This window comes from Oryctolagus cuniculus, chromosome 19 (assembly GCF_051225735.1).
Source record: "Oryctolagus cuniculus isolate XC-2025 breed Fujian yellow rabbit chromosome 19, ASM5122573v1, whole genome shotgun sequence".
Classification (NCBI taxonomy): Eukaryota; Metazoa; Chordata; class Mammalia; order Lagomorpha; family Leporidae; genus Oryctolagus; species Oryctolagus cuniculus.
The window spans coordinates 10,285,577-10,298,704 of NC_142885.1; the positions used below are offsets into that span (position 1 = coordinate 10,285,577).

At 58.2% G+C, this 13,128-nt stretch overlaps 1 protein-coding gene across 1 annotated transcript; it reads left to right on the top strand.

Annotated features, from left to right (window-relative positions):
- The first annotated feature begins 2,270 nt into the window (after window positions 1-2,270).
- LOC100338537 (2-acylglycerol O-acyltransferase 3) lies at window positions 2,271-5,769 on the top strand. Its single transcript, XM_089321957.1, is given in 8 exon segments — window positions 2,271-2,318; window positions 3,621-3,738; window positions 3,820-3,890; window positions 4,124-4,328; window positions 4,551-4,623; window positions 4,625-4,705; window positions 5,240-5,442; window positions 5,528-5,769. Coding segments are annotated over 8 exon segments (954 nt in total). The 3' UTR covers window positions 5,683-5,769.
- Window positions 5,770-13,128: the final 7,359 nt, after the last annotated feature.

A 13,128-nucleotide genomic window follows, 5' to 3' on the forward strand; every position in this document is an offset into this window, starting at 1 on the left:
CAAGCTCCTCCCAGGTGTTTAGTTAAAATACTGGAGTGAAGACTGATATGAGCCCAAACGCAGAAATAGATTGGAGTTTCTCCTTCCTTCATCATAACTCACTGAGCTCCTTCCATGCGTCAAGAACCGAACTAAGTGCCAGAGGTACAGACAGCATGTCGGACTGGCGAGGTCCCCCCTGGATTTCAGCAAGTAGGCCCCTCAGTGTTTTGTGTGCTGTTCGGTTCTATGAGGGTGAGCACAGGACACCTTCCTACGCCCCTTCCTTTGTCTTTGTCCTCTAAGTGACCCCAGGTTAGGCACACACCGCCCAGAATTGTACCCCACTTCTCAGCTCCTCCTTTTACTTTCGGTTCGCCCAGCGAATTCACATAAGGACTGATCATCCCAGAATTCGGAACCAAGTCATCTTCCCTCACTCGAGAGAGGTGACGCTCTGGAGACACTGCGTGGGCATACGGCCTTGACCTAACGAATCAAGGAAGTCCCCCACTAAGCACAGGACATGGGTATGATCTGATACACCACTGTCTGTTTGTCTAACGTAGGGAACCCCTGCACAATGCCATCAGCCACTGAGGTGCTAGGAATTTGTTTTGTTATGGCAGCAGTGCTGTGGGTGTCTTTCCTTTGGCTAGAGTTGGCGTGGCACGCTGCTCTTAAACACTCAAACATGGGAAAGAGACCCCCCTCTCAGAATCCCACACAGATTACCAAACAGAGTGAATCTGTGAGTGATAGGAGCCTGTCACTCCAGCCTCTGCCTCACATGCAACAGTTTATGACTTAGGGAGAAGGAGCTCAGACTGTGAAAATCACAATGTAGCCAACAATATAGCCAACAAGGTAGCAAACAAGGTAGCAAACAAGGTAGCAAAAAATGCAGAAAACAATGTAGCAAACAAGGTAGCAATGCTTCGTTAGCCACTCCCCAAATACTTGTGGGGTAAACACAGACAACCTCAAGGCAATAACCCATACGAGGTCATCCCATCCACACCCAGTGAGGATCCCCACATTTGTGACAGTCCCCAGGCACCCCAGGCTCTCAGGGCAGCCAGTAGACCACATCCCTCCCACATGTCTGCCATAAATGTAGGAGTGGATGCAGAATTCAGGCCCTGGATTCCAATGCCGGTAAAAAGGCTTCTGCTAACCAAGGGTCGAGCATATGCTTGTGTCTTTCCAGAGAATGCGGGATGGCCCATTTGTGTACCAGCCAGAAACATCAAGCCTGCAACTGACAGCCAACCAGAACCAGCTGAACAAGGCTGAGAGTCCGCCTTGGTAGCAGACGCACCTGCCCTATCATCCTACCCTAAGAAACTGCCCATAGCCACATCCGCTACTGCTTTATACCCCCACTAGCTCTGGTCAGCCACTCAAACAGCCCACAGCCTGTGTGCGATCACGCCATTCCTGATAACCATTGTTCCTCATTCCTACCCCTATCTGAGAAAGCACTCCTGTGGTCTCCTGTTTTGTGTGCTGGTTTGTCAATGACAGGTAAGATCCCCTGGGGGCAACCTAAGACAGGCACAGCTGCGTACAGAGACCACATGGAAATGGGGTCAACAATGGTATGGCCAAGAATCATGCCTCCCGTTGCTCAAAAATAAATGAAAAGGGGGAAATGTGGTGGAATGAGAGGGCCATGCCAGGATGGCCGCTGGCATGCAAGCATCAGTTATTCAGCAATGGCTTTAAAACCCACCTGCAACAGATGGCTTCTGATACTGCCTGGCAACAGGTTATGATTGGTTAGAGCATAAACTGCCCCTTGACTGGATTGGCTGCCTTGGCTATATAAGCTGCTGTACCAACTGAAATAAAGGAGACTGCAGGCTGCTCGCCTCTGGCCCGCTTTGACCCGACTCCCGGGGTCTGTGTGGTGACTCCGCACCTCTCGCCCCCACCATGCTCCTCTTCTCAGAACAAATCAACCACAACAGCCTGGGTCTCGGCAGCAGAGCCAGAGGGAGGGGAGGGAGGGAAAGGGAGAAGCTCATATCAAAGCGTGCAGGAGCAAGGCCTGGTGCCCTGAGTGCCCGGATGCAGAGACCCTCAGGAGGGCAGGGGTGAAGGTTCAGGGCTGGTAGGGGGAAGGGCACTGCAGAGAAACCCCAGGGACCAACGGTACCACCTGCCACAGTGCTGCACCCCTGCCCAGGGAGCGAGCACACACTGGCTCTCCCAGGTAAAAGATTCAGATAAGCAAATCAGCACCTAAGGGAAAGAGGCAATGGGTGGGACCCCAGGCAGCAATTACCATGGTCCTCTCCAGCAGCCACAACATGGAGCCTTCCTGGGGCATTATGGTTTCCACAGTACTTTCCCAAGGTGTGTCCCAACTGACTGCTGAGGGCTGAGCTGGAGCTGGGTCCAGGAGGAGCCTTGGCCTCTGCCTGCTCACCTGAGCAGCTTGGAAGGAGCCAGGTGGAGGGTGTTGTGCTGGGAGGGAGGCGCCAGCCCCTGCCTTGCCTTGGCCTGAAGCCCCTGGCCTGCCCAGGCATTAAGGAACCTGGAGCCCTTGTCTGTGTGCCACAGAGGGGATGGGCGGAGTGCCAGGGAAGGAAAGATGGGGTGGGTGGGAGTCCTCCCCTCCTCCCTGTGACCCTGGGAGCTCCCTGTCCCCACCTCACCCCAACCCCCACCACCAGCCACCTGACCCCAGATGCCAGGCTCCTGTAGGAAAGAGCCTCCTTGGCCAGGGCTGTGGCATAGCAGGAAAAGTCGCCACCTGCAGGGCCACCATCCCCTATAGGCACTGGTTTGGGTCCAGGCTGCCCCAGTTATGATTCAGCTCTCTGCTATGGCCTGGGAAAGCAGCAGAAGATGGGCCCAGTCCTTGAGCCCCTGCACCTGTGTGGGAGACCCGGAGGAAGCTCCTGGCTTTGGATTGGCGCGACTCCGGAACTTGCAGCCATCAGCAGAGTAAATCAGGGGACCGAAGACCTCTGTCTCTCTCTGACTCTCAAATCTGCCTTTCAAATAAATAAATAAAATCCTCAAAATTAAAAAAAAAAAGAAAAAGAAAGAGCCCCCACCCCTGTCCCTTCCTGAGAGCAAGGAGGGGCGAAGCTCTGGGCAATCCCCCCTCTGGTCTGTCTCCCTTGGTGCTGCCCCTCCCCTGCACACCCCCACACCCACACCCTCCTCCCAGGGTCAGCCCAGACTGACAGAGCCAAGACTTCCAAAGATCAGTCTCAGAGGGAGCCTGGACACTTCTGGGGCTCCCAATCCATGCATCTCCCCAGCCACTGCCTGGACCCTGGGAGAGGGGACACCGGTGACCCCACCTGGAGCCCTGCAGGCAGAGATGGCTGCCAAGATGGACATCTCTGCAGCTGCTGTGTCTCCTGGCCTTTGAAGCAGTGGCTGGAAGTAGTGGGCATCTTCCATTATGTATTTGCTTTTCTGTTCCTAGGTGAGAATAAGGGGGAAGGAGTGGAGGGCTCTGCCTGGTTAGAGGGCATTGGAGGGAGGATCGCATTGTGGGAGGCTTGGACACCTGGGGACTGGACAGGCCATTTGCCCCTGCAAGGGGATCCCTGCAGGTGGAGGACGAGAGGTGTGGCTGCATAACTGGGGTTCCTGAGAAATTCATTTTTCTTCTTCAGTGTTCTCCCGTTCCTTTTGCTGTGGTTCTTCTCCTCTTCCTCCTCTTCACACGGCTCTGGCCTCTGTCTGTTCTCTACTTGATGTGGATCTACCTGGACCGGAACACTCCCAGCCAAGGTGAGCTCTGGGCAGGGCTCCAGGTGGGGAGAGATGGAGAGGGTACATTAGGGACTCTGCCAACCCCATCACTGCCCGCAGAGGTAAGACAGATTGTGTTGACAAAAAGATGGAGGATTTGGAAACATCAAAGGGATTACTTTCATTTCAAGGTGAGGGGTCACCTCCCCAGAGAAGCCTCCTCCCCCTTCCCCACCCCACTCCCTTGCACCTGCTCCCCCTTCCCTGTCCTGCAGCCTGAGACCCACTGCCTAGGCTCACAGAGGGGCAGGTGTGGAGAGGTGCACCTGACCCCATCCCAGGGCCTTGACCTCTGAAGTCTGCAGGGGCAGAGGCAGCACCTGCAGCTGCTGTCTCCCCTCTCGGCCTCCCTCCTCTCCTGCAGCTGGTGAAGACAGCAGAGCTGCCCCCCAGCCAGAACTACGTGCTGGGATCCCACCCCCACGGGGTCATGAGCACTGGAGCCTTCTGTAACTTCACCACCGACTGCAATGACTTCTCACAGCGCTTCCCAGGGCTGCAGCCCTGGCTAGCCACACTGGCCGGCCTCTTCTACCTTCCAGTCTTCCGAGACTACATCATGGCTAGTGGTGAGCCACAGGCTAAAGGGCAGGAGACAGCCCCTGGCCAGGGCGTTCTGCACTAGGACTCCACACCTGTCCTGAGCACTGGCAATGCTCTCCTTTAGCACTGGGTGGGCTGGGGTTGGAAAATGAGATGTGGGGCTCCCCTTCCCTTGCTAATGGGTGAGGTGAGGGACTCGGGAGAGCCACTGATGGAGTCGTGACTGCTACCCACTGCACATGACACAGGACTGCGTCCCGTGAGCCGGCACAGCCTGGACTTTGTGCTGTTTTAGCCACAGTGGGGCAAGACAGTGGTCATTGTCACTGTACACGGCCCCAGGGTGGCACTGCCTCGCACTCAAAAAACACAAAGGCTTCGTGTGCCTGGCGCTGAGACACGGGTGAGTGGGCATGTAGGAGCGGAGGCTGGGCTGGGTCCCGGGTCAGACCTCAGAATACCTGCAGCTGACATAGCGCTCTCAGGAGCCGACAGCACACCCTGCACCAGGACGCACCTGTCGGCCCTGATGCCACCTTGTCAGACCTGGCTGTGCCCACTTCTCCTCAGTGAGCAGCCTCAGATTGACACCAGCAAGGACGTTGGGCCCAGAGCCCTGGGTTCTCCTTGTGACCCTGTCTCAGAGACAAAGCCATGTTCTTCACCTTGACCTTGACCTGTAACAGGGCTGTCGCCTGCCTTGCCACCAGGCTGCAGCTGTAAACACTGAGTGAGAACAGGAATATGCCAAGCCCACCACACAGCCATTGGTCAAGACAGCTGAGGCTTCCTTCCAGAACTTTCCGGGAAGACATAAGAGCTTCCAGACCTTGGGAAGTGGCCTCAGGAGACAGGGGAGGGACTTTTTGCCCCCAGAGTGCCAGTGTGTCCGTCTAGGACACTCAGCAGCGTCCTCTCTCTTTCTCGCCCCTCCCAGGGCCTCCCTGGTGCCTGTGTACTCCTTTGGGGTGAACGACACCTTCAAAGGTATGAATTTCTCCAAAGGCTCCTGGCAGTACCTGTGCCAGGTCACCTGCAAGAGGGTCACCAGCATAGCTCCCTGCATCTTCTGGGGCCGTGGTCTCTTCTTGCACAACTCCTGTGGTCTGCTGCCCCTGCCCATGCCCATCACCACCGTGGGTGAGTGCCCATCTGCAGGGAGGAGGCTGCCGTGGGTGGCACGGCCAGCGGCAGCTCTGGCTCACCCGTGTCTCCCTCCCTGCAGTGGGCGGCCCCATCCCCGTGCCCCAGTGCAGCAGCCCCAGCCAGGAGCAAGTTGACCACTACCACAGGCTCTACATGGACGCCCTGGAGCGGCTGTTTGAGGAGCACAAGGAGAGCTGCGGGGTCCCTGCCTCCACCCACCTCACTTTCTTGTAGGCTTGGTTCAGCCTCCCTGCTGAACCCCTGAGCCCCGTGCACTTCGACCCCCAGCTCCTGCCTTGCCCCGCCCCTGCTATAAAAATCCATTCTGCCAGTGAGCAGGGCAGGTACAAGCCACCCAGCCTTATTCTCTCCCCCTCCACCCAACCTGTCTGATAAGTCCTTGTCTGGCCTTTGGATGCAAAACCCTGAGCCCAGCCTTTGCGGATCTGTGCTCAGGACGGACTGTGGCGCTGGGACAGGAGTAAGGAGCTGCTGTGGCCAGGCGGGTGCGCCCACACCGTGCTGCAAGGAGCCTCGTGGGCGCCTGCCTGAAACTCGGCCGCACCCCTGCGCCCGTGGGGCCTCTCCAGGTTTGGGAGAAGGAGCTCTTGAAGCAGTGCCTGAACCCGCCAAGCTGCTGGCTGTGCTGCGCGCCACGAAGTGCTGGGCCACCGCGGTTCCCAGGCCGCCTGCGCCCCCTGCTGCCCTTCCATGCCCATCCACTACACCTGTGAGCCCCAGACTGGCCCTTCAGCTCAAGCAGTGTCCCAGGAGACAGGCGGGGTCCCTGTCGCGCGCCGGCCAGGCAGGTCCCCGAGGTGGTCCTCAAGCCTCGCTCTCCCGAGTGGTCCTTTGGCTACTGCCCCAGTGCTGAACTCTGGCCCTGCCTCTCCTGGCTGCAGGAAGGGGCCGCTGTGGTCCCTGCAGCGGCTGCGGTGACCTCTGTGCAGAGATGCGGGCGTGCAGGGGCTGTAGGCAGCTGTGTGAGGAGCCCGGGGCGCTCTACCGCCTCCCTGTGGACAGGCATCTCCTCCTCACCTAGCCTGGTCGGAGTCTGGCCCCAATGGGAACCTTCCATGCTGGGTCTGGTGTGGGGGTGGGTGCAGAGGGCCTGGAGGTGAGAGGGCAAATTAAAAGGTGGAAAGAGACAGGATGAGTCTGTGTGTGTGGTGCGTGCAGGCTCCCCGTGGAGCCTTGAAATTCTCAGACCATGGCAAAGAGGTCAACACACAGGGTCCGAGCATCAGCTGGCTGTGCTGTTCTTAGCTGACGGGGAAGACATGGGGACCTGGGGTCTGCCAGAGGAGAAGGCGGACAAGGGGCAGGTGGCCGTGCGGGTGGCCTGGACACCCAGGCAAAAGGACAGGGGTAGGACCACAGGAGACGCCACTGCCCGGTGGTCTCTGCAGGCAGGGGTTGTGGGGGGAGCTGGGTGCAATCACCAGGCTCCCAGGGGAATTCACTTGTCTTTCTCACCGTCCCCCAGGCTCTTGTTCCTTCTTTCTTCTCTTCCTCTCCTCTTCACACGGCGCTGGTCTCTGTCTCTTCCCTACCTGATGTGGCTCTGCCTGGACAGAGCTCCAGGTGGGGAGAGGTGGGGAGGGTGCCTCAGGGACTCTGCCAGCCGCATCTCTGCCCGCAAGGGGAAGGTGGTGGGAGTGGACAAGGAACTGAGTGATGTGGAAACACCAAAGGGATTACTTTCCTATCAAGGTGAGGGGTCACCTCCCCAGATACGCCTCCTCCCCCTTCCCCACCCCACTCCCCTGCACCTGCTCTCCCTTCCCTGTCCTGCTGCCTGAGACCCACTGCCTAGGCTCACAGAGGGGCAGGGGTGGAGAGGTGCACCTGACCCCATCCCAGGGCCTTGACCTCTGAAGTCAGCAGGGGCAGAGGGAGCACCTGCAGCTGCTGCCTCCCCTCTCTGCCTCCCTCCTCTCCTGCAGCTGGTGAAGACGGCAGAGCTGTCCCCCAGCCAGAACTACGTGCTGGGGGCCCACCCCCACGGGGCCATGGGCACCAGGGCCTTCTGTAATTTTGCAGCACCTCCCAGGATTGCCCTGTGCTTCAGCCATGGCTGGCCTGGCTGGCCGGCTTCTATGTCCCCATGTTCTGGGAGTGCATCATGCCTGGGGGCGAGCCGTCCCTGAATGGGAGGAAGCAGCCCCTGCAGAAGCTGTTTCTCACCACAGCAGGACCCTCTCCCTGCCTCCAGACTGAGGGACCTGCCCGGAGCCCTGACTGTGCCGTGCGGTGGGCTCAGGCTGGGAGCTGGAGGGTTTGGGGCTCCCCCTCCCTGGGCTAAAGGTTGAGGTGGGGGAATAGGGATGCCCAGAAGGGGCAGCGACTGCTCCCACCTACCTGGCCTCAGGACTGCGCCCCGTGAGCCGTCACAGCCTGGACTTTCTCCTGGACTTTCCCCAGCTATGGCAGATGGTGGTCATCCTGATATGGGCGCCCATGGGGCCCTGTCTGTGGCACCAGGGCAGCTCTGCTTGGATCACAAAGGTGTCAGTCGCGGGTGGGTGGGTTTGCAGGTCCTGATGCTGGGCTGGCGTCCACTCAGCCCCCTGACCTCCCAGTTCCTGTAGGTGGCACTGCAGGTCCCCAGAGCTGAGCAACTGGACAGTACTGTCAGCTCTGGTGCCTTCTGTGATACACAGTGTTTCAGGCTCCCAGGCTCTGTGCCACCGCTCTGAGCAAGACCCGGTCACTCTGGAAAGAACAGGGCCCTAGGGCTTCCTTTCTCACCGTGTATGAGGCAAAGCCTTGGACTTGACCTTGACCTGCACACAGGGCTGACACCTACCTGTCTTGCCACCAGGCTGCAGCTGCAAAGACTGAGAACATGAATACACCAAGCCCACTACACAGCCATTGGTCAAGACAGCTGAGGCTTCCTTCCAGAAAGTTCTCTGCACAGTCATGTGGGAAGTGGCCTCAGGCATCAGCTATTTGTGATGAGAAGGAGGTTTATTCAGCTCACGGTGTTGGAGATTCAAGGTCATGGTGCTGTAACAGCTCAAGTTCTGGTCAGGACCTCTGGAGTGTGGTAGGTGGCCATTACAGCAGAGAGGGAGAAGAAACTGGGCCCTGCAATTCCTTTCTTTTTCTTTTTCTTTTCTTTTTTCTTTCTTTCTTTCTTTTCTTTTCTTTTTTTTTTTTTTTTTGACAGGCAGAGTGGACAGTGAGAGAGAGAGAGAGACAGAGAGAAAGGTCTTTTTTTTTTTTTTTTTTTTTTTTTTTGCCATTGGTTCGCCCTCCAATGGCCACCGCGGCCGGCGCGCTGCAGCCGGCGCACCGCGCTAATCCGATGGCAGGAGCCAGGTGCTTCTCCTGGACTCCCATGTGGGTGCAGGGCCCAAGGACTTGGGCCATCCTCCACTGCATTCCCTGGCCACAGCAGAGAGCTGGCCTGGAAGAGGGGAAACCGGGACAGAATCCGGTGCCCCGACTGGGACTAGAACCCCAACATTCCTTTCTAAGGTGACTCCAGCACCTCCCACCAGGCCGCAGGTCTTCAAGGCACACACACCTCCCTGGGGACCGAGTTCCCGACACACAGATGTTGAAAGGGACAGAGACCACGTGGAAACCGCAGCAGAGCCTGTGTGTGGTCAGGGCATCCCCCGGCACCTGCCTGTCCTACTCAATCCCTGGCACCTTGTCTGCGCCTGGGACTTACACAGAAAGAACATGTGGCCGTATCATGGGAATGCCACTTGGTCGTCCACTGTCCAACAAAATCTCTTCTCGGGAGATCTTCCCCTCGTCCCTGGGCCAGCGTCCAGGCGGCCCTCTGGCTTGTCGGGGCCATTCCCGGGCGATGAGCTCCACGGCCACGCCAGCGGCAGCCTGGGGTCGCTTCCTCTGCTTAGAGTCCATGCTCCACCCTCGGTCCAAGGCTGGGACTTTGCCCTTCACGGCAAGGGAGGCTGCAGGATGCTCCAGGGCCTAGGAGTGGAGCTGTGGAGGGGGAGAGCAGAGAAGAGGATGTTTTTAATTTGGGGCGCACAGAGAGAACCTGGCAGACAGCGGCCGCGGGAGCGCCTACCCTCCGGTTCACTCCAAACGCCCACAAGGGCTTCAGGCAGCCAGGCCTAGGGGAGGACCTGGTGTCTCTGTCCAGGATTCTGTGTGGGTGGCAGGAATCCAACCATGGGAGCCATCCCCCTGCCTCCCAGAACCGTCATTAGCAAGGAGCTGGGTGAGGAGCTGCATGGGTGGGGGTGGAGCCAAAGGAGGGGCGGGGCCTCTCTGTGGGCTGGGGGGAGGGTGGAAGGGCCTCAACCTGCATTCCAAGCCCAAGGAGCCCTGGGTGAGGGGTGGGGGTGGGGAGGGCTCAGCAGGAGGGAGGACAGGACCACAGAAGTCAAGAGGCCCAGCTGGGACAGAGAAGCCAGGATGACCCCGCTGAGGACGGGAGCTGACCTGAGCCCAAGCCAGGCCCACGTGGGAGCTGCCTGGGGTTTGGGAAGCCAGCAGGGCCAGTTGATCCAGAAAGTGGGGACATCACGTCTGAATGGCCAGAGCAGGACACCCGGAGGGAGCAAGCTTCCTGGTTGAAGGATCCGATTGGGGGCAGAGGCCAAGGCAGGAAGCACAAGGGTGCTGGAGGTCAAGGCCGGGCCCTGCTTCTGGGAGAGACTCATCCCTGAGTGTGTGCCGCAATGTGGGCTGCTCAAGACAGGGCAGAGGACTTCCTGGGGGCCAGTGAGAGGAGAGACAGACAGACAGACAGAGGTGGACACGGAGGGGGAGGCCACACAGAGGCGCCGGGGTTCCTTTAGGAGAGGCCCAGCCTCACACCCACCGTGAGAAGGATACTGGGGTTATATATATTTTGTATTTTTTAAAAGGTTTATCCATTCACTTGAAAGGCAGAGTTACAGAGAGGAAGAGCCAGAGGCAGAGAGAGAGAGAGAGAGAGGTCTTCCATCCACTGGTTCACTCCCACGATGGCCACAACGGCCAGAGCTGCGTCAATCTGAAGCCAGGAGCCTCCTCCAGACCTCCCATGTGGGTGCAGGGGCTCCAGCACTCGGGCCATCCTCCACTGCTTTCCCAGGTGCATTAGCAGGATCTGATGGGAAATGGAGCAGCTGGGACTCAAACGGCGCCCATGTGGGACGCTGGCATTGCTGCAGCTTAACAACTCTGGGCCCAGATTTTTAAAGAATCCTTACTTTAGAGAGACATACAGAACTATTTACCGATGCAACGAGAGAAAAATCTGCAACTGACTGTAAGGTGGTTGGGGAGGTGGGAGGTAGCTACAAGGCGACCAGGACAGCATTGATGGCAGTGGATCATCGCCGACGCCACAGAGGGCGTACCGGGGCTGCCCTGTTCTGATGCCTCTGTTTCTAAACAGATGACTCATTTTAGATGACAAAAAAAAATACATACTGTGCATAACATGGTGTTTTTGAAATCCATGTTCTCTCCAATTGTGTGTCAAATATATGCCCAACCAATTTTTAAAGATTATTTACTTATTTGAGAGACACAGACAGCGAGACACACCTGTCTCCCATCTGCTATTTTCTTCCTAAAATGCCCGCGACATCCAGGACTGGCTCAAGGCTGGGAATTCAGGCCAGGAACTCCAGGTGGTTGCTAGGAACCCAACTACTGGGGCCGGTGCTGTGGCATAGCCGGTAAAGCCGCCGCCTGCAGTGCCAGCATCGTGCATGGGCGCTGCTTCGAGTCCTGGCTGTTCTACTTCCAATCCAGCTCTGCTGAGACCTGGGAAAGCAGCAGAAGATGCCCAAGTCCTTGGGCCCCTGCACCTGCATGGGAGACCTGGAAGAAGCTCCTGGCTCCTGGCTTCTGATTGGCCCAATTATGGCCATTGTGGCCAACTGGGGAGTGAACCAGCGGATGGAAGTCCTCTCGCTCTCTCTCTTTCTCTCTCTCTGCCTCTCCTTCTCTCTCTGTGTAACTCTGACTTTCAAATACATAAATAAGTCTTAAAAAAATAGAAAAAAGGGAAGCCAGCTACCGGAGTCACCACGGCTGCCTTCCTGTGGAATCCATCAGACCCCTGGCAAACCACATCGATATTGTCTGAGTAAACCAGCAAGGGGAGAACACGACAGCCGCGGTGGCCTCTGTGTCCTGGAGACGTGAACCTGCGGGCTGGGGGATGGGATGTGACATTCCAGCTGTGTCACACCGCTCCTCTGTGGCTGGCTTTGGGTTGTGTTAGGAGCCTGGGTTTCCTGTATCCAATTGGACGCCCTTGGGGACGTGGTCAGCCAGGTGTCACTGTCCCTGTCACCCCGTGAGCAGGACTCATTTCCCCTAAAGTCCCGCAGAGCCTGCACACCAATGGCTTTCTGTCCACGGTTGATGCATGAGGGGTGGAGACGTGATGTACAGTCATGCTGACTGGACGACAGGTGCAGCCACCTACAGATAAGGGAGCTGTGGCTCCGGGACTCAGCAGGCAGGGGATGGCAGCCGGGACATCGCTCTTCTGCCAGGCTCTGCAGCTCCCTTTCCCGCGGGGCTCAGGGGAGGCTCTCGGCTCTCACTGGCTGCGGGCCAGTCACCTAACCCTGTGGTCTTTGGTCTCCTCCTTAGCTGCTAGGACACGGGCTGGGAAGATGGCGAGGCCTGCAGAGCCCGAACCGGGGAGGCAGGGGAGGGGAGAAGGCTCAGTTCAAAGTGTGCAGGGACAAGTCCAGGTCCCCTGCGTGCCCCTGCAGAGACCTTCAGATGGACAGGGTGAAGGTTCAGGGGTCACAGGGAGAGCGGGGTGGGGCGGGGGGAGGGTAGTGTGGAGGATCGCCAGGGACCCACGGCACCCCTGGCCCAGGGAGCGCTGAGCACACACTGGGCTCTCCCAGAATAAAGCCCCAGCGGGCACAGGCCACTCGCGCTGCAGGCAGAGCCACCAAGGACGTCCCAGCCGCGGAGCGCTGACCCTCGCTCTGTGGTTCCAGTTGCAGTCAGTCCCCAGGGCCTGTCCCCCACTGACTGCTGAGGGCTGAGAGGGCAGGGGTCCTGGGTTTGCGGGCAGAGACCCCGACTGTGGCCCTCACCACCCGCGGGGTCTCCCCCAAGTCACAGAGCCTCCCAGAATCGGCTTCCCTGCCTGTGATGACCCAAGTGTGCCTCCTGCCATGCGGCGAGGACCAGGCCACATGCCTGATTGGTTGATGGAACAGGAAGTGGGTGAACTGTGAACCAATCAAATAATTTCCAGATGCAAAAGCTGAGGGGTCTGGTGAAAGGAGCGGGTTACAGTCTGATCGCCTCTCCCTTTTTGTGTAAGGTTCATTTATTTATTTTAAAGGCACAGTTACAGAGAGGGAGGGAGAGAGAGAGAAAGAGAGAGACTGAGAGAGGGAGGGGGGGTGAGAAAGAGAGAGAGAGAGTTCTTCCATCTTCTTCCATCTGCTGGTTCACTCCCCAAATGGCTGCAATGGTCAGAGCTGAGCCAATCTGAGGCAGGAGCCAGGAGCTTCTTCTGGGTCTCCCACAGGGCTGCAGGGGCCCAAGGACTTAGCATCTTCTACCGCGGGAGGGTCCTGGGCTGACCTCAGCAGCCATCACCACTCGGTCACGTCCACAGCACTTGACAGCCAGGAAGGGGCTCTATCCATCCCTGAGCCGCTCTGACCAGGGGGACTGCAGGTGCGGGTTCTCAGCTGTGGGTGGGGCAGGCAGCCC